The sequence below is a fragment of the Photinus pyralis genome, unplaced genomic scaffold (assembly GCF_008802855.1).
Source record: "Photinus pyralis isolate 1611_PpyrPB1 unplaced genomic scaffold, Ppyr1.3 Ppyr1.4_LG1, whole genome shotgun sequence".
Taxonomy (NCBI): Eukaryota; Metazoa; Arthropoda; class Insecta; order Coleoptera; family Lampyridae; genus Photinus; species Photinus pyralis.
This window is the reverse complement of record NW_022170249.1, coordinates 60,747,924-60,767,669: the sequence shown is the minus strand read 5'-3', so window position 1 is coordinate 60,767,669 and position 19,746 is coordinate 60,747,924. Positions and strand designations below refer to the sequence as shown.

The window sequence follows — 19,746 nt, the reverse complement described above, 5'->3', positions numbered from 1 at the left end:
TCCTGCTCCTCTAAAATTACCGACGGCATTAGAAATGGTAGCTGCTTGACAATAGGCAATATTTAAAAGTTCAGATATCTCAAACTGGGTAATAATTGTTGATCCTGGATGACTCTTCAGCCATGTATCCTGAGCACAGCCCTGGATTAAGGGGGGGCTTTGGGGGCTATAGCCATGGGCCCCGGCTTTCTAAGGGCCCACTTCCGTTTCAAGAAAGTGTACTTATTACAATTATGCAAATTGCAATTTGATTTTACACTGTAATGTTAGCTGCTGAATTCTACATTTGTACCATTATAAATAAACGACCTCTCTTATCTCTACAGTACAGTACTTATCTATGGAAAAAACAATGAACAAAAATTAATATGAAATGCAAGTAAAGCGAAACATGAAACTGCTGGCGAATGCCTCTTGCAGGTTCGTTGAATTCGAGTACGCGAAGTCGCGAACTAGCTTTGGTTTGTTGTAGTCAGCATTGTTGTGGGTACTGGTATCATAATACCTACGTTGTGGACTTGTGGTTATGGAACTGGAAATGCATTGCTCAAATCACTTTTGGAGTTTATTAAAGCACTCCGAACGAAAAGTGATGATATTTCTTATATGGAAGAAATTGAGAAGATGGCAAAAAACCTTTTGCCGACTGTAGTTTTAGAATATACCGACAAGTCCAAACGAATTTCAAAAAAAAAGTATGCTGATGGTAGCAAGGGCGATACATCATTACAAGGGCGCGATAAATTTAGAATTGAGACGTTGAATGTCATTTTAGACAAGTTAATCCAAGAGTTGCAAAAACGCTGTGAAGCTTATGATGATGTTTACAAACTATTTGGATTTTTAACAAGAATTCCAAACGTGTCAATAGAGGATCTTACTACTAGTTCTTTAAAGCTGATAGAGGTATATAAAACAGATGTATCTGAGAACTTAACGCATGAACTAATTCAGTTTACTGAATACCTACTTACGTGAAATTAAAAAAGATAAAAATTTAACACCAAATGACCTGTTAAAATTTATGGAAGAAATGGATCTAATGCAAGTTTTTCCAAATGTGTATATAATTTTAAGAATATATTTAAGTATTCCTGTAACAAATGTGAGGGTGAAAGGTCATTTAGTGCGTTATCTTTTATTAAAAATAAATATCGATCGACAATGGGAGAGTTCAGATTATCTGCACTATCCCTGTTGACAATAGAATGTGAGTTAATGAGGTCCATAGATTTTGAAGATGTTATTAATGATTTTTCTGTGTCCAAATGTCGTAAAAAATCTCTATAGTTTAGTTACCAATAAAATTGTTTGCATGTACGACTACCTATTATCTACATAGGTAATCCGTTTTCTATCTAATAAATGAGGTCATACGGAGTGCAGGGCCCCATTTTATAAGTAGCCCCTGGCCCCATAAGACCTTTATCCGGCGCTGCCTGAGCCTGATTGTAGTAGGTAGACATAGGAGCAAACACCCCAACATCTAAAGGTTGCAGCCTGTATGTGTTGTGTGGCCTGGAAGTTGTAGCAGAATAACCCCAAACTTTTTTGCTAATTCAATTGCCTGTAGGTTTTTAGAATGTGTTGTATGACCGTCTACTAGCAATAAGACTTTTCTATTTATGCTCGGATTTACATGCTTTATGAAGTGCTGTCCCAGTAAACATGAAACATAACAATAATATTAAGAAACATTTTTTTAAAGTTACATTTGCAATGTTTATTTGTAACATAACAATCACGTAATAAGAACTTTATTTTATCACTAAAAAACATTATTTATAAAAACAGCTACGTTATGACATGTCAATGTTATATTTTAAATGTCTATAAACTTTATTACTGAACATTTATGTAACATTGGCAAACAAGATAATTAAATGTGACTGTTATAAGAATTAAAGGTGCTAATGTAGTATGCGGTCTACCTATACCGGTTGTTCGATTTAGTAATGCAGCATGTGGTCTGTCTTCCCATTCCGTGTAATATAAAAATGCAAAAAATTCCTATAGACGTAGTGCATTTTAATGATTACACCTAATAGGTAATCGATTAGATGTTCACCATTATAATTAAGTATCCATTTTCTTGCAATAAATTCATATACGAGGGCTATTTTTTTTTCAAGTTCCGATCGATCAGTACGTAAAATTAGGAAGGAGTATTCGAATGAGCGTTTGGTTTTTGAGAATAGTAGGCTTCCCCCACCACTAGCAACCGATGAGTTTTCTCCACGACAGTGAAGGGTAAACATGTCATTCATAATCGACTCTGCCGCCAAGTGCGAACTCCGCTCTGTAATTCGATTTCTCTGTGCTGAGGGGCATAACGCTGCGGAAATCCACCGGAGAATGAGCAAAGTGTATGGTGACAACTTCATGAGCGACAGTATGGTCCGGAAATGGTGCCGGGAGTTCAAAGGACGAACTGACGTGCATGATGAAGGCGGCCAGGGAAGAAAGTCTGTGGCGACCGACGATTCTGTGCATGCAGTGGATGAATGGGTTCGACACAACCGACGGTTCACAATTTCTGAGTTATCGGACGCCTTTCCTGCAATGTCAAGGTCAGCTGTCTACAGCATCCTGACCGAGAAGCTTGGTTACAGCAAACTTTGTGCGCGATGGGTCCCAAAAATGCTTACCGACATTCACAAGACTCAGCGAATGGACGCCACATCAACGTTTCTGAGGCGCCACCAGGAAAAAGGAGACGAATTTGTGGACAAGATTGTGACGGGAGATGAGACGTGGGTTAAATTTGAAACTGAAGAAACAAAAGAACAGTCAAAACAATGGATGCACAGCCATTCCCCAAACAAACCAAAGAAGTTCAAGAAGACATTCTCCGACAAAAAGCTCATGGCAACTGTTTTTTGGGACCGCAGAGGTGTTTTGCTGGTTGACTTCATGGAGCCTGGAACGACTATCACCTCCACCGCATACTGCGAGACGCTGAAACGGCTTCGCAGGGCGATACAGAACAAGCGGCGGGGCATGTTGTCGTCAGGTGTTGTTCTTTTCCACGATAACGCTCGTCCCCACACTGCTCGACAGACGAAAAATCTTTTGGAGCAGTTCAAATGGGAGGTTTTTGATCATCCACCGTACAGTCCGGATTTGGCTCCAAGCGATTTTCATCTCTTTCCTAAATTGAAACAAGCTCTAGGAGGAACACGTTTCAGAACAGGACAGGAGCTCCAAGACATGGTCAGAACATGGTTGGACGAGCAGGTGCCCCGCTATGAGAAATGCTTAAATCGCCTTGGCGATTACGTAGAAAAGTAGAGTAAGGTTGTAGCTGCGTATGTAAATAAATATTTGTATATACTTACCTTTGTTTTTATTTGACAGCCAATCGGAACTTGAAAAAAAAATAGCCCTCGTATAATACAAATAATGCATTTTAATGATTAGACCTAATAGCAAAACAATTTGATGTCGACTATGATAATTAAGTAGGTACCTACCCACTTTCTTTTCTGTGATGAGGCCTTAATGATACAATAATATCATAAATTGAGCGAAAAACTTCGAAGATGCTGATGAAAGATTTTTACACCGTAATTCCTTCTGAAGAGGCTGCAACGAATTATTTATTGCGAAACGAATTGTTGGTTGGCGTGAATCAAACAAATCCTTGCGATAGATGTGGATCAGAAATGGCAGTAAAAAGACGTCGTGATAGACAAGGAGAGTTCCGTCAAGTGCTGAGGTGTCCACGAAAGAATTGCCAAGTAACCAGGTCTATTCGCAAAGGAAATGACTTCTTCCACTATGTGGATTTAAATGGCAAGACCAATAGCCGGTTAAAGCTTTGCGAAATCCTGGAATTAATTTTCATGTTTGTCCATGAGATACGAAACGAAACAACTATACAATTAACGGGTAAATCGTCACATACAGTTTGTGATTGGTTCAATATGTGCCGAGAAGTTTGTTCTTCCATTGTTAATGTAAATAGACGCGGGCAACTAATTGGAATAAATGAAGATCCTGTGCAAATTGATGAAGCGAGGTTTGCAGGCCGTCGAAAATATAACAGGGGTCGCTTGAAGGATGGTGACCACCCGGCTTTGTCAGATGACAGTGATGTTGCAGTTGATAACCAACGTAATCATGGGCAGCGAATTGACGGCCCTTGGGTGTTTGGCCTGCTGAATCGGAATGAAGTGAGGTATTTCGTTGTGGAACGCAGGGACCGAAATACGTTGATTCCAATAATACAACGTGAGGTTCAAATAGGATCCACAATTCATTCCGATGAGTGGCCAGCATACTCTAATTTGGGTAATTTGGGCTACACTCATTCAACTGTCAACCACCAACACAACTATGTGGATCTTGCCAGTGGTGCCCACACACAAGGTATCGAGAGATCGTGGTTAGAGGCTAAAATGAAGTTGATGAAAAGAATGAGAGCAGTTCCAAAACAGCATTTACAATCCCATTTGGATTATTTGTCGTGGAAGTAGGGTAAGGTTGCCTATATTGTACCACTTTTCAAAAAAATGCTTCTAAAGACTAAAAAAATGGTTAGCAGCTTATGAAAATTTTCTATTATTTTGTTTAATATATTTTTTCTATTTCGGTGTCACAATGATGATTTTGTACAACTGTTGTACAAAGACAGTGATTATAGTCGTTTTTTTTGTAACTCATCTCTTAAGTTGGCAGTTACTAGTTAGTACAAGTAGGTACTTCGTTGGGTACTTCCATGTTTGAACTTCAAAATGTCAGTCTTACTACGCTGCCAACCTAAAACTTAACGGCATAAAAAGTGTTCCCAACATAAAACATGTTAGTTCTAATGTTCCCTATAGTTTCTGATAATGATTTTTTTAAATTAAATTAAAGCACCGAAATAGAAAAAATAGTATGAACAACGCGTGTTACAATGCTTTATTGTAATACTCCTATCTTGCGGACACTCGTGGCTACGCTTCGCGTCGCCACTCGTGCCACAAGATAGTCGTATTACAATAGGTCGCATTGTAACACTTGTCTTTCAATATACTATTTTATTATACCTGAATCACAATCTCCGTTTTAAACACTCAAATGCGTGCGAAAAAGGGCCTTTAAAACACACGTGCTTTAAAGTTGCTAAGTAACGATACTTCAAGTATGACTTTTGAAACTGTCATCTGGATGAAAAAAAAATCCTCTTAGGTCGCTTTCTGTAAATGCAGAACATTTCTTTGGCTTTTGTACCTATCCTTTGGTTGAAGCTTTCACAAACGCGCGTAATTTAGGGTATGCTTGCTTCCAAATCTGTTCCACTTTTTAATCGCAGCACTGCTTTAAAGTTTTGAATGAATGCACCAAAATATAGAAGATTTAAATACCTTTGACATTTCCTTCATATATGCCAGCATTATGGATGCATTTAAGACTGTATTCGTAAGTAACTTCCTATTCATCCATGGAAACAACTTTTCATATTCCTTATAATAGGCTTTACTGGAGTTGGATTTTACACCTACCAACGTTTGTTTAGATTTTACAACAATCGATTTAATGGACGGTGTATTATCTTTTTCAATGGAAATCGTTTAATTCATAAAGACGATGATTTTTATAAGCAAACGTCAAGTGACATTTCCATGGCAATCGTGAAATTACGAACACCCAGCCCACTTAATTAGACATCGTATTCGAGTATAACGTCAATATGACTTCATTGTATTCCCTATTTTTAAATTATACTGCAGGTATAATAAAATAGTTATTTGTGTACCAAGGCCGTAAAAGTGATCTTTTTTGGCCGAAGCTGCTGTTTGTGGCCGAGGCGGTAGCCGAGGCCGCAATTCAGATGAGGCCTAACAAATCACTTTTGGCCAAGGTGCACACAACATTTTTTAGGCGATCATCAAAAAAAGAATTCAAAAATTTGCTCATAAACATATTTTTTCTGAAAATCATAGTTATCTTAGACAATTAAAAACAAAGCATTTCCTGTCATATGTAATAAATTATAATTAGCATTTTTGCGTGTGTTTTGTGCGTATCAAAATGGGTGATAGCGACAATTCAGATACCCAAAATGACATTTTGGAAGCTGCAAGCGTTGCGACCCTAAGTCATATAGGTATGATATAAGAGCAGGCGTTTGAGAGTAAAAGTACAATCGCAACTTCCTCCGCTGCACAAGATTTTAATAATGTCAAATGCAATAGGTCCTTCGTAACTGTGGCTTCCAAGACCTTATAGTTAATCATGCTGTACAATTATTAGAAACCTGATTACCTACTTTGATGGTAGGTATAGGTAGCTACTTGTGTTTTCGGTTAATTGCTGGTGATTCTTCGTATAATAATGTAAGCAACAACATCTTCCTCATGTTTTGGTTCTACACTTCAAAAAGGTCTGCAAGCAGCAAAGATTGAAACGTCAAACTATAATTTTAAATGTGAAGATTGTGATTATGCAAAATAGTGTGAAACATCCCTACAAGTCCGAAAATGAAAAAAAACGCACGTGGATGGCCCAATCCTTGATGGGGCTACACCAGATAGACGCTTTGTATCAAACAGATTACTGTTTCTCACACATCAGTTTCAAATAAGTACAGTTTGACAGATGTGTACAATAAAGTAAAGTTTGACAGAAGCGTACAATAAAGTGAAACTTTATGGCCGCAAAAGCGACCATAAAATCAACGCTTTTGTGATGATAGCCTAAAAAATACTATAAGATACACGTGTATAATTAGTCTTTAAAGCACTTGCAACGTTAAAGGCACTCCGCTTTGCGTCGTGCCCTTAATCTCGTTGCGCGTGCTTTAAAGACTTGATTATACACTTGTATCTTAATATACTAATTATTGTGTAAGAAAATTTTATTACTATATTAAAAAAATGCTTGAAAAAGAACTTAACGGAACTGAGATTTACAAATGTCACAAGTATAATCGGGAGAAACAAAAGTAACACAGGACTCGTGAGACCACTTCTGGCATTTAATGCACTGGATCATATTCTCCACTCTGCATTCATCGCACATTTGACAGTACCACTCCTCTGCGTTTATCTCAATTACGGCATCGACCATTTTGGTTCGTTTAGATGATTGTTTTGCAGACATGCCTGATGTGTTCGGCTTGGGTGAGGTTGAACCAATTCTTCTCCGTACAGAACAACGCTTATCTTGACCAGAAACAGATGCACGAGCTTCCAGTTCATCTTTATATGGGGTAGATGTTAAGGTCTGTGATTTTTGCGGTCCTTTGGACTTGCGATTATTTCGTACTTCTTTTACATTAGGCATAGGAATTATGTTTTCAAAAGAAATGTGCACACGAGGCGATTGCATCTGCTTCACAACTTCAGAAAGGGGAATGTCGCCGTCATTGTCACTTGTGTCGGAATCTTGATGAGAAGTGTTATTGACCTCAACTCCATTTGAAGTCGAGACTTCCTGTAAGGCAAGTGAAGGTGCAAAATCAACATCGCGAAAGACGTTTCTGTCGACGGGCCATATCCCACATTTTCGAAAGCCGTTTATGGCATTAGCAATGGTTGCTGCCCTTGGATAGGCCTCACCAAGAATCTGCGCAACTTGAAACTGCGTCACTCCTAACCCTGCATGCTCCCTCATCCATTTTTCAACAGCTTGGTTGTAATATCCCTCCAATGGCTTGAACACCGCTACATCGAGGGGTTGCAGTCGATGCGTGGTGTGCCCTGGTAACTGTAACATAATAACTCCATGTTGTCTTGCTAACTGCACGGCCTTAAGATTCTTGGAGTGAGTTGTGTGCCCATCAAGCACTAACACAAGTTTACTGTCAATAGACGGCTTAACAACGTCAATAAATCCCTGCAGCCACACCACAAACAGATCTGAGTTAATGTAGCCGGTGTCAGAAATGACGACCATACACCCAGGTGGTGCTCCCATTCCAAGCTCAGTCATCATTCTTTTTCTCTTAAAAATGATCATAGGCGCAACATATTGCCCAGATGCGCTAGTACAGACAACCATAGTTGTATTTACCCCCCTTTCACCGCTGGCTATTGCTCCTATTTGATGCTTTCCTTTTCTGGCAAGAATTTTTTGACACTTCTTTTGCACAGTAGAAAACCCACTTTCATCAACATTAAATATTTTAGTTGCATCCAAACGGTTTTCGTCTACTAGTTTCTCCAAAAGGTTAAAAAATCCGAATACATTTTCTTGATTAAAGCCCTTGGAACGGGCCAAAGACGTGGCTTCCGGCTGCCGTAAAGAAATATTTGGATGTCTCTTCATGAATTGGTAGAACCATTTTTTGCCTGCCATTCGGGATATTCTATTAAAGCTGTGTTTTATGTTATTTTGCTCAGCAAAGTCAAAAGCAGCTTTACGGATATCACGAATTGTCACGCCATAAAAGCTCTCCTCCAATTTTAATATTTGATCCTCAAGCTGGTTTTCGATCTCAGCACTAAAAACTGTAGACCGACCTAACGCTTTTACGCCTTCTTTGGCTTTAACATTGGACGAAGCTAAATGTCTTTTTAAGGTAGGCTTGGGGACATTGTACATGGCACAGATCTGATTAAGACCAAATCCCCCTGTTTTGTATTTTATTAACGCCTCTTTCATATCCATTTCTGACCATTGGCCATATTTCATACCCTTTCGGCTCATTCTGAAAAAGAAAGTTTCGTAAATTGTACCGGTCCAATTTAGCCAACTCCCAAATGGTACAAATTAGGAAACCTGCACAATTCTCTATGTGTTTACGAACTAATCGTCAAAGAATGAGGTTAACCCAAATACTGATAGTACAAAATGCTGTGAAATGATTAGTTATTCAGTAGAAATAGCCAATACTGTCCCATAGAACTTACATTTTATTTTAGAGTTTAGAAAAAAACATGCAAAAGTTACATCAGTTATATGGAAACAAGCAACTTCAATTTTCACAGCGGATAACTTTATGCTAGGAAGGTAACTTTTTGCACACTTGCTTTGTAATAAATGAACTTTCATCTCTGGTGATTAGATGGCGCTATGCACTTTGGATATTTAAAATATTAAGGTGGTACAATTTAAGAGCCGGTACAAATTAGGATACCTTCCCCCACATGAGATCAACTGAAGAAGATATGTTTGTATGTTACCTCAGGGATATTCGCACTGTTCATATGTAAATACTGGCGTTTTATGTATTATTATATAAGTTTTTCGAATTGTGTTATTTTTTGGAATATATGTTCATTAGTAAAATAAACTATGAATTTATTGGTTTTTCTTGTATATTGTACCGAATTAAAAATGTGTATCCAATATTGTTCTTCCAACAATCGAAAAATGTTGTAAAAAGTAATAACTTAATGTTATTATTGTAACAGCACACTGGTATGTTACATAACATTAAGGTAATATTCTTAATTTATATCAAAGAGCAACCCCTCTTTGTTTATTTTCAAAGTTGGGTAAATATTACTTTTTATTGGACTTTTAAATCTACTGTGCGCGCGGTACTGGTCATGAGGATGCGTAAGACAAATCGTCTCGTCCGTTCCCGGCCGATCTTCGACGGTCAGCGCCAGATGTGTCGTTCTACCGAAAAGACGTCGCCATATTTATTTCTTGTGTAACCTTCAAGCATAAAACGTGTTTTGTTGATCTTAAAGTGAATATGTCCGATGACAAGAAGGTAAGTAAGTAATTTATTTTGAACTTTTATTGGTTACTTTCATTATTAAGTGTCTGTTTCACTATCGACTGAAAGAAATTTCCGTACCGGTTCAGATAACGGGGCCACGCGTTATTAAAAATTGATAATTGCGCCAATTATTTTTATGCGTTTTATCATTGTCGAGGGTCATTGTATCATGTGTAAAAATTTCATGGCTGTCCTTGCATGGCCCCAGAAATTTCATTAATTGGTTAGATACAGGTGGGTCCAGACTTGTTGCGTATCCTGGTATCGTATCTCTGTATCGTACCTCTTGACATGATATGGTGCAACAGCTACATCACTCCAGACAGCAGAAAGTATCTGTATCAAAAAAAGATACGTGGGAATCGATCGATCAAATGTGAGAACTTATATTTGTCCAAACTAGTGTCGTATCATCTCTTTGATGTCTCGGCGAAAAACCGCCAACTAGGCGATCACGTCCGTTGCGTTTTTACGTATCACAGTTTTGATACGTCTCGGTGCAACGTTTCCATGTCTACACTGATACGATACGAGGATACGCAACAAGTCTTGTCTTGTTGCATAGGGTCCAGATTTGTTGCATATCCTCGCATCGTATCTCCGTATCGTATCAGTGTAGACAGGGAGACGTTGCACCGAGACGTGATCGCCTAGTTGGCGGTTTTTCGCCGAGACATCAAAGAGATGATACGGCACTAGTTTGGACAAATATGTTCTCACGTTCGCTCAATCGATTCCCACGTATCTTTCTTTGATACGGATACTTTCTGCTGTCTGGAGTTATGTAGCTGTTGCACCGTATCGTGTCAATAGTACGATACGGAGATACGATACCCGGATACCTACGCAACAAGTCTGGACCCACCTTATTATCTAAACAATTAATGAAATTTCTATTGTATATAACTTATTATTACTATCAAATCAAATCAAAAAATCCTTTCTGAACAAAATCTTTAACTTAGAAAATTGTTTTAGATTACCAGAAAATCTGGAAAAGGATATTCTGCAAAACATTTAAAAAGACTCATCAAGGGCGATGTTGAGACCTCGAAAGAAAAAATAAAAAAGAGGATCCTTTTGGGTCCCACTCGACATAGAGATCGTAACATACTCTCTCTAAATAGTGGTTATAATAACAACCTTAGTAATGACTCCTCACTGTCTTCCACACTCCTCCCTACTACCTATTCAAAATCCGTATTATTTGATGAAAGTGTCTCTAGTAAAGTTAATAATAGTCTACAGCTTCTGATTATTTCATTCCGCAGCCCTTGTCAACATTTACTAATGCAGAACAACTGAGTTCACCACCAATTACCACTGAACAGTTAAATCGTTTTATAGAACATTTAAATTCTTGGGCAGTTGATTCTAGGGTTGCTCATAACACATATTCTAAGTTGTTAACATTAATTAGAACAGACCTAAATCTAGATATACAAAAAGATTCTCGTACTCTCTTGAAAATTGAAAAGATTTCCAGAAATTTGATTGTAGATATGGCACCAGAACATTATTATCATTTTGGTTTGAAGAAGTCAATTGTATACGTATTACAAAGGTTTTCCTTTATCACAAATGAAACAAAAGCTTGAAGTAAACGTTGATGGTCTTCCGTTATCCAAAAGTAGTAGTACCATAATTTGGGGTAACTTAAGACACAGGGGTAATTTGAGACAATTTGCGCACTTAAAATTAACGTTCTGTATGACAGACTTACGTGGTTCGTATAAAAGTGGCGGGGGATTTTTATAGTGTTTACACGTCTATCTTGCGAATATTATATTAGCGGAAATAGTTTTTGCGAAAGGTAAGTTTATTATAACAATCAGAATGTTGATGGTCAAAGTACCCTAATTAATTACGTGTATAACTTTGCCTGCATATCATATGCTATTGTTCGTAAACAAACGATAATTGTTTCATAAATAACCCTTAGACCATGTAGTACATGGACTGCTAATTGTAACGAAAATATGGTCAAGGACATCGCCTGGATATGTGAGTTTCAAGGTAAACGAGTCTGTCCGAAGTTTTCCGATGAGACACGATTTGAGACTGTCAACCTATAAATTAACAAACGTCAAATAATTAATCGCCTAGATATCCCAAAAAAGGCAAACTTATTCTTATTTGGGGACGTATAGCAAATAATGAAGAGTATTTAAAGCTTCCCGTACTACGCGGTTACTATAAATCTGCTCTTTACGCGATCCGAGTGGTGTTCATACGACTTTAGTTTACCCTGAGATTCACATACCCACGACTACAGTGCCCTCTATCCGTGACCACCCATTTTGTATTGAAAGCATAGGGCGAATAGCAGTCCATGTACTATATGGTCTAAAGAAATAACCCCAATGTTTGTGGTTCTTATGCCGGTCATACGGAGGCAGTGTTACCAACCTTCTATTTTTTATTGAATATAATTTGTTGAAGTCTCCCTGTCGGGGTAACATGAGACAGTAGGCGCTTTCCAATGACCTGCATAGCGCGCTTCCGGAGTGCTCCGTAACTGCTCGATTAACTTTTTGTGTGTTCCTTTGCACAGAAGCGCCACACTCTTGAACCGCACATTTTGCATTCCCCTGCCCCCTCAAACACATGCAAATTTTTAGAACAGTTCAAAAGTTTTACGCACTTTTAGGTTAGGATTTTAATAACATTTGTTGCAATGGATATGTTGGTGATGGTAAGTACCGAAAAATATACTTCCTACTTGTATGAACTCAAATGATTTATTGCAGGATCTGTTGACGGGTACCTTATCTGAAACTGATGCATCAGATTCCTCAGATGAAGATGACCAATTTATAAAGGAACCCCCAACCAAGATTACTCGCATTGAAAATTTTGTTGAAGAAACAGTACCACAATACAGTGATGCAGTGTTTCAAGAACATTTTAGAATGTGCCGGAGAGTGGTGGATTTTATTATAGGTAAATGTTTAAGTACCATCATCTAATAAATACCTTCTAACTTCACTTTTCTATAGGATACTTTGCACAAAGTGCATATAAAGCTGCAAGCATTGGTGGCCGTGACAAAGTATCGAATGAGAAAGCAATATTGTTATCGTTATGGTACCTTGCCAATACAGAAACATTTCGACAGGTTGCGGATCGTTTCAATGTGTCTTTAAGTTCAGCACATAGGTGTTTGGTGCGTGTAATTACTTTTCTGACATCCATTAAGCATGAATATATAGTATGGCCTTGTAAGAACGAAGCGAAACATATTGGTGAAGAATTTGAGAAAAAGCAGGGAATCAAAAATGTTATTGGGGCAATTGACGGCTGTCACATTCGAATAAATAAACCCAAACTCAATCAAGATTCGTATGTTAACCGAAAAGGTTACCATAGTATTTTGCTTCAAGGTGTAGTTAATAACAGAAAAATGTTTATAGATGTATATTGTGGAGAACCTGGGTCTTTGCATGATGCCAGATTGTTGCGTAAATCAACATTATATGCAAAGGCTGCAGAAAATGAAGACATATTTTATAATGTTTTTGTTGGGAGACTCGGCATATCCATGTCTTAATTGGATTGTCCCACCGTTTAAAGATAATGGCAACTTAACTGTACAGCAGAAAAGATTTAATTATAAACATTCCAGCACTAGAATTTGTGTAGAAAATGCATTTGGCTTGTTGAAGGGAAGATTTCGCAGGTTGACACATTTTGAGAATTTAGATATGCATCTAATTGTTAAATGCATCATGGCATGTTGTGTTCTTCACAACCTTTGTCTTAAGGAAGGCGACGATTGTGAGATAACGGAAGTCAATATTTCTGAAGATGTGTCTAATGATCCTCAAAGGCAAGATAATTTACCAGTCAACAACAGAAGAGAGCAAGTATTTCTTTTATTGAGAGATCAAATGTAAATATTTTTATTTGTTACTCAGTTGTAAACGTTGATTAACAAGACAAAACGCAAACGGGTAAACGTCATCTTTAAACGCTACTGACTTGTAAAACTGACAGCAGACCTGTAAAACTGACAGCTGACGTGTAAAAATTTTACAAGTTAGTAATCTAGTAATTTCATTGGCCAGATTTAATGCGAAGTCTCTGTTACATGGATAATATGATATTTTAGACATTTCTTTGAGATCAATTTAAGAACTAATTATTTACGTTTACAAATGAGTAACAAATAAAATATTGTACAATATACGCCAGGTAATAGTTTTTACTGGCTCTAGGAGATGACAGGCTCGCCTCACGGCTCGCCAGTCAACTTCTCCTATCGCCAGTAAAAACTCACTTACCTGGCTAATAATGTAAAATACTATAATGTAATGTAAAATAGTTTATAATAATAAGTAATCGATTATTCAGTTTCTTCCAATTTTAAATATTTTTCTAGTAGTTTTAACTTCTTATTTTCAAGAGCCATTTTCTCATCATGGCGGATTTGTCGTTTCTTATATTCTTCTTTTTTCATGTTAATAAATGATTGAGATATTGTTTGTTTCCTTGTTTTTTTTTGTGGTGGTGCTGCTGCTTCATCATTTTCCGGGACAGGTGCATTGGGGTTTTCGTTTTCCACATCTACTATTTGAATGTCTGGACTTTGAGAGTTAATGGTTTGGGGATGTTGTACGTTGTCTTGGTTTTGGAAAGAGGTAGATGCAAGGGCATGATTACATGAGTTAGCAGGTTTATCTCCCAGTATGTTATCTAATTCATCGAAAAACATAAACCTACTAGGACCTCGTCCACTTCTAATTTTAGTGTCTTTTGCAGTTTTATAGCTCCGCACTAAGCTTTTCCATTTAAGCTGTGCTTGGTCTGATGTTACAACAAAGCCTAAGCTTAGTAGATCATTTGCCACATCATTGAATACATTTTTCCTTTTCCTTGGATGATCAAGGTTATCCAAATGTGATCCGATAGAGCCAATTAGAGCTTTCGTTTCATTATGTTGCCAAACATGTTTGCTTTCAGTTAGAGTTCCAGAAGATTCCCCTAAATTGTGTGTTTCATTATTCTGTAAGGTTTGCTATTAGCAAGGTAAGTTAAATATTGTGAAGTATCCATACCTTATCATTTGGCATTAATTCCTCATCATTTCCTTCAGGATTATCATTATTCCCATCTATCATACCACTCACACTACACGGTAAAAAATATTTTGTTAAAAGTAATCAAATTTTTATGTTAACATTTTTTCATTGCTTCAAAAAAAATTTGGTTAGTCTAATACGTTATTCGCTTTAAATAAGTATTATCAGTTATTGCCGCTAAAAAACAATATTCTTCATTTAAATGTATTTTTTATTTCGATCAAACAACATAATGTTAGACTTAAAAGAGCATTTTCTTTAATGAACAAAATATTTTGTTAAACTAATTCACAGAACGGAATGTTAAGTCAAATTAAATAGTGAGTAGGTTTAACAAAACCGTTTGTTTAAATCAACAAAAAAAAATATTGTCAGAACAACTAATTATTTCTGTATGACAAACATCGTTATTCTCTTGATCAGATCAAATGGAGCTTAAATCAACAAGCTCTAATGTTACAGAAACAGAAGTGCGATTGTTTTAAAAAATGCAGCTCTTAGTGTCTATAGCGATGTGAACGTGATCAGATATACCACGCGGCACAGCTATTGTTCAATATAGTTTGTTCAGTTTGTTGTGCTCTTCATTATACAATTTTATTAAAGTAAGATGAATAAAATGCTATCAATTATGAAATAATAATAATCGTGTTTTAGTGCCTTCGAATATTTTTATACTTAGTTTTCAATTTCAATTGTGATTCAGCGACCTGCGATTCCTGCGAAATACGTATCCGTCGACTGACCTGTTGGAATCTGCTGAACACCATACATCAGAGGTACCTAGTACCTACGCACAGTAAGTTTAAATATTATTTTGTATTGATCCAAAGTGAATTATATAGTAATTGAAATTACGTTTTAATATAATTTAATATCTTGTAACATAACTGGCTGTATACCTACATTTTTCCACGCTACAGCTTACGTCGAATTAGTCATCAGACAGCAAGCAAAATGGAACTATTTTTGCAATGTAATGATTTGGAGGGTTTGGCGCCACTACTACAAAGTGAGTTGATTTATATTTATTGTTACCCACATAAGGAAGTGTAATTTTTATAAATGTGCAAGGCAGCTTAGTTTCGTAACGGCTGATAATGGGATATCCGATATTGTGCATGCATTTTTAAATTGGGATCAGTGGCGTATAGGTATAGTCGACAGTGGAATTAATAATCGATACCCACTTAATTATTAGTTATCATTTAATAAAGGACTTGCAGCTGTTGCGATTTTAAGTTGTCAATTTCTTTAATTTCTATTCTTTGTCTCAAAATGCTTGTATAATTTAATACGTTTCAGAACACGGTGTGGATTTAGACACAGCAGTAAAATTGTCTCGAGAGGAAATAAAAGAGTTGATACCATACGTGGGACTAAGGTCCAGATTTTGCAGGGCTCTGAAGTCTATGGAGCAACCACAATCGAGTTCAGAATCCTCTGTATCATCGGTAACCCCAACAATGATTTTAGATTGGGTAAATATATATTGACTAAAAGTATTTTTGCATATTTCAACTTTGTTTTTCAGTAGATAATTTTGTTGATTAGTTATTGACAATAAGACTGCCGTTTTCAAGTAGATATTATACACAAATTAAGGTTAACCAGTTCACAATTAATTTTTTATAAGACATGATAAAAGTTCTGTGAGATTTTGTTCTTTTCATTTTATCGAAAGGAAAAGCATATCAGATTTAAGTAGGTACTCCTACTCTTGTACTCTTTACTGGATCATTCGAATATGCAATACATATTTGCAATTATTTGTAGAACACGAATGACGATGGCGATACCACCTTAATTGATGACCCTCAATCTTCAGTTCCATCCACTTCATCTTCTATTCCATCCACTTCTTCTGATGTGCGCATAATAGAGGTAATTCCGGTAGAAGATACTGATATTACTACGGAGGGATTTCAAGCATCTACACAGTCTACACTTCCAGAATTTGACTTAAAAACATTGCTAGATTGCACTCCGTTAGGATCTACGATAATAGCATATTATGAAAAAAACCAAATGCTTAACAATAGTAAAAGATCTTTATTAGTTGATATCATATGCAAAAAATTTTTCATTTTGCGCAAAAAAATAGAGTATGTCATAGTGACTACAACATTCTAACAGCTAAAATTATAACACTCTTTCCTAAAGAACTATCTGGTACGTATTACGTTCCAGCTATTTCAAAAAAGCATTCGGTTACTAATAAACCAATAGTAGCCAAAGGAAAGCTTGTCGACAAAGTTCGTAACCTTTTAAGGCTAAACAGACAAATCAATGCAAACAGTTCTAAAACTTTGGAAACGACCACGGAATTAAAATTAGACGAATCACTAAGAAAGGTTAAAATTTGGTTACAAACACGCAAAGAACCATGGAATGAAGTAGTTACGAACTGGAAAAGTACAATGGAATTGAGGAGGCAATCAACCAGTAAAACAGCTTCTGAGTTTTTTAAAGATTGGCCAATACTGCAGGATTCTCGCTCAACTCAGTTGGTATTCCTTTTCTAAACCTGGATCTTAGTATATGGAATTAATCAAATTTTTCATTTTAGATTGATATAGATTTTGATGTGATGTTTCCAACTAAAGGTGTTAATATTCACATTCGTTGGTTCCCTTTTATGGAAAAACTGATTCTCTTACGAGGAAGTTCTATGAAAGAAAGATCAGGCTTACAGTATTTAGAAATACTAAATTTAGAAGAGAATTGTAACGAAGGTAATCAATTAATCATATCACGACTATTTTATGTAATTATCTCATTTTTTATAGATACAAAGGTAGCTCTGCATTTGCACATGTTACCTAATCTAATTCCACCAAAAGGAAGAACAAAGTTGCCCAATAAAAAAGATTGGAAGTTTTCCGCCGCGGAGGTTCTTGAAAGTTTAATTCAACATGTCAAAGTAAGTTTAGTTAATTTAAAGTTTACAGTATTGGTTTTACCTTTTTTTCTGCTGCTAAACTGAAAGTACCTACGTTAATAATTTTTTTTTGTAAAACATAAAGCATGTCGTTAGTAACATTTGTAATATCTATGTAATATATTTAATATTTGTAATAGGTACTGGCTCCAGTCGCCAGTAAAAACTGTCTTACGTTGCTAATAATGCTGATACTATGACATTATATGACTTTAATTACGTTTTCTAGGGGTGCATGCAAAGAATGAATCATTTTGCTATTTGAACTGTTGAAAAGTCAATTACGCATATATTCACTTTAGATCAATCACACCTCTAATTAATTAAATGCAAATATCTATTTTTATTGTTTTTTTTTCTTTAAGGGCCCTGGTGACATCGAAGACCACATTCAATCATACCAAGATCGTATGTACAATTTAAAACAGACTATCCAACCATATATTTTGGTAGTAGGACCTTCTTTAAAGAATGTTACAGCAACGTACGTAATAGTTGATAAAATACGATACAAGTGCAATACAGTTCTTTCTGCATTAGATTTAAATTTTAAAATCTTTCATATTATGAATGTCTGTTACCCCTCTCAATCTGAGTACCTATGGATACTGATTCAGAAATGTGTGTATGAGGTGCACACTGCACAAGATAAAACGATTCCATATATCTTAGACTTGATTGAGGTATTAAAAGACATTAATTAGTTTATACAGTTACAAAAGACAAAATAATTGTTTATCTATTTATAAGACCTGCTGTTTTTGGCGTCATTATGAAATGTCAAAAGTGTAACTGCTCGTTTTCCAATGCTAGTATTTATATTAATCATCTAACATATAAGCATAATATAGTAAATTTTTCTTGTTGCTATAGAACTTTTAGCACACGTGGTGCGTTTAAAAGGCATTTAAATTTAGAACATGTTCAGAAAAATAATCCTAATACCGCAACTAATACTGCGACAAATGTGTTACATTCTCTAAACGCTACTGATCCTTATACAGTTAATACTTCAAACTTAGAAAATGTTGGAGAACCATCATACAATTCATCAGGAGATCATAATGAACAATTTTGTAAACTATTTCAATCAAACATAGACCAATTCGTTTCATCTTTATATAGTAAACTTCAATTAAATTTGACTCTAATACAAGATATTATACTTCTCACTTCTGATTTTGTTTCATCCGCAATAAATAGTATTAAAAACTGTTGCTCATGTTCAAGTTTAAAGTGCGATAATTGTAAAGAAATGTTGAGTGTATTGGAAGAACCGTTCAAAAACTTAAATACGGAATATAAAAGACAAAAGTATTTTACAAACTCAAAATGTTTTGTTAATCCCACGGAATTCGTCATAGGTACAAGAACTGCACCGAAAAAACAAGACAAAAAAATTATCAAAGTCCTCGTTTGAGATCGAAGGGACTTCAGCGCATTTTTGTGTGGCAGATCAGTATTCTATTAGCCACTTTCGACTCAACCATCAATAACAGATCTTGTCGAAGGCTACTACATTCACTAACCGCTTCCCACTTTCCCCGTGCACCCGCAATTCGCTTTTGAAGATTTGACTCCACCATCAGTAAGATCGTGTCGGGGGCTACCACATTCCCTTTGACGGTACCCCCTTCCGACGTCCCGTTTACCCGCAATTCGTGTTTGAAGATTTGACTCCACCATCAGGAAGATCGTGTCGGGGGCTACCACATTCCCTTTGACGGTACCCACTTCCGACGTTCGGTTCACCCGCAATTCGCGTTTGAAGATTTGACTCCACCATCAGGAAGATCGTGTCGGGGGCTACCACATTTCCTTTGACGGTACCCCCTTCCGACGTCCCGTTCACCCGCAATTCGCGATTGAAGATTTGACTCCACCATCAGTGAGATCGTGTCGCGGGCTACCACATTCCCGTTTACGGTACCCACTTCCGACGTCCCGTTCACCCGCAATTCGCGTTTGAAAATTTGACTCCACCATCAGGAAGATCGTGTCGGGGGCTACCACATTCCCTTTGACGGTACCTCCTTCCGACGTCCCGTTCACCAGCAATTCGC

The 19,746-nt window shown here is 36.7% G+C and overlaps 5 protein-coding genes across 9 annotated transcripts; 4 read left to right on the top strand and 1 right to left on the bottom strand.

The window, feature by feature from the left end:
- The first annotated feature begins 2,147 nt into the window (after positions 1-2,147).
- LOC116176548 lies at positions 2,148-3,367 on the top strand. The gene is made up of 2 exons (XM_031495166.1): positions 2,148-2,470; positions 3,098-3,367. Exons 1-2 carry the CDS (start codon positions 2,257-2,259, stop codon positions 3,289-3,291), a joined length of 408 nt encoding a protein of 135 aa, XP_031351026.1. The 5' UTR covers positions 2,148-2,256; the 3' UTR covers positions 3,292-3,367.
- A 3,512-nt stretch (positions 3,368-6,879) lies between these two features.
- Positions 6,880-8,637, bottom strand: LOC116164765. Its single transcript, XM_031478988.1, has one exon. The coding sequence runs from the start codon at positions 8,635-8,637 to the stop codon at positions 6,880-6,882; it is 1,758 nt and encodes a 585-aa protein (XP_031334848.1).
- A 913-nt stretch (positions 8,638-9,550) lies between these two features.
- LOC116176569 lies at positions 9,551-11,681 on the top strand. The gene is made up of 2 exons (XM_031495200.1): positions 9,551-9,652; positions 10,640-11,681. Exons 1-2 carry the CDS (start codon positions 9,635-9,637, stop codon positions 10,964-10,966), a joined length of 345 nt encoding a protein of 114 aa, XP_031351060.1. The 5' UTR covers positions 9,551-9,634; the 3' UTR covers positions 10,967-11,681.
- Positions 11,682-12,014: 333 nt separating this feature from the next.
- LOC116176458 (putative nuclease HARBI1) lies at positions 12,015-13,623 on the top strand. Of its 3 annotated transcripts, none has more exons than XM_031495052.1 (3): positions 12,015-12,356; positions 12,412-12,604; positions 12,661-13,623. In XM_031495052.1, the coding sequence occupies exons 1-3, from the start codon at positions 12,339-12,341 to the stop codon at positions 13,209-13,211; spliced, it is 762 nt and encodes a 253-aa protein (XP_031350912.1). In that variant the 5' UTR covers positions 12,015-12,338; the 3' UTR covers positions 13,212-13,623. The 3 variants fall into 3 exon arrangements, with proteins under 3 accessions (XP_031350912.1, XP_031350919.1, XP_031350904.1); XM_031495059.1 differs by having other exon boundaries at positions 12,015-12,604; positions 12,661-13,020; positions 13,075-13,623; XM_031495044.1 differs by having other exon boundaries at positions 12,015-12,604.
- A 1,400-nt stretch (positions 13,624-15,023) lies between these two features.
- On the top strand, positions 15,024-18,900 carry LOC116176385. Of its 3 annotated transcripts, none has more exons than XM_031494917.1 (7): positions 15,024-15,347; positions 15,400-15,541; positions 15,666-16,223; positions 16,519-17,252; positions 17,312-17,477; positions 17,532-17,665; positions 18,049-18,900. In XM_031494917.1, exons 4-7 carry the CDS (start codon positions 16,812-16,814, stop codon positions 18,385-18,387), a joined length of 1,080 nt encoding a protein of 359 aa, XP_031350777.1. In that variant the 5' UTR covers positions 15,024-15,347; positions 15,400-15,541; positions 15,666-16,223; positions 16,519-16,811; the 3' UTR covers positions 18,388-18,900. The 3 variants fall into 3 exon arrangements, with proteins under 3 accessions (XP_031350777.1, XP_031350786.1, XP_031350794.1); XM_031494926.1 differs by having other exon boundaries at positions 15,024-15,541; positions 15,666-15,754; positions 16,048-16,223; XM_031494934.1 differs by having other exon boundaries at positions 15,024-15,541; positions 16,048-16,223.
- The last annotated feature ends 846 nt before the right edge of the window (positions 18,901-19,746 follow it).

What these genes read in the sequence shown, in the direction of transcription:
- LOC116176548 (XM_031495166.1), top strand. Translation starts at nt 2,257, where the DNA reads ATGTCATTCATAATCGACTCTGCCGCCAAGTGCGAACTCCGCTCTGTA. An exon ending in CGGCCAGGGAAGAAAGTCTG is followed by an intron (nt 2,471 to 3,097) that starts TGGCGACCGACG and finishes AATGGGAGGTTT; the next exon opens with TTGATCATCCACCGTACAGT.
- LOC116164765 (XM_031478988.1), bottom strand. Translation starts at nt 8,637, where the DNA reads ATGAGCCGAAAGGGTATGAAATATGGCCAATGGTCAGAAATGGATATG.
- LOC116176458 (XM_031495044.1), top strand. Translation starts at nt 12,388, where the DNA reads ATGAACTCAAATGATTTATTGCAGGATCTGTTGACGGGTACCTTATCT. An exon ending in AGTGGTGGATTTTATTATAG is followed by an intron (nt 12,605 to 12,660) that starts GTAAATGTTTAA and finishes ACTTTTCTATAG; the next exon opens with GATACTTTGCACAAAGTGCA.
- LOC116176385 (XM_031494917.1), top strand. Translation starts at nt 16,812, where the DNA reads ATGCAAAAAATTTTTCATTTTGCGCAAAAAAATAGAGTATGTCATAGT. An exon ending in ATTCTCGCTCAACTCAGTTG is followed by an intron (nt 17,253 to 17,311) that starts GTATTCCTTTTC and finishes TTTTCATTTTAG; the next exon opens with ATTGATATAGATTTTGATGT. An exon ending in GTTTAATTCAACATGTCAAA is followed by an intron (nt 17,666 to 18,048) that starts GTAAGTTTAGTT and finishes TTTTTCTTTAAG; the next exon opens with GGCCCTGGTGACATCGAAGA.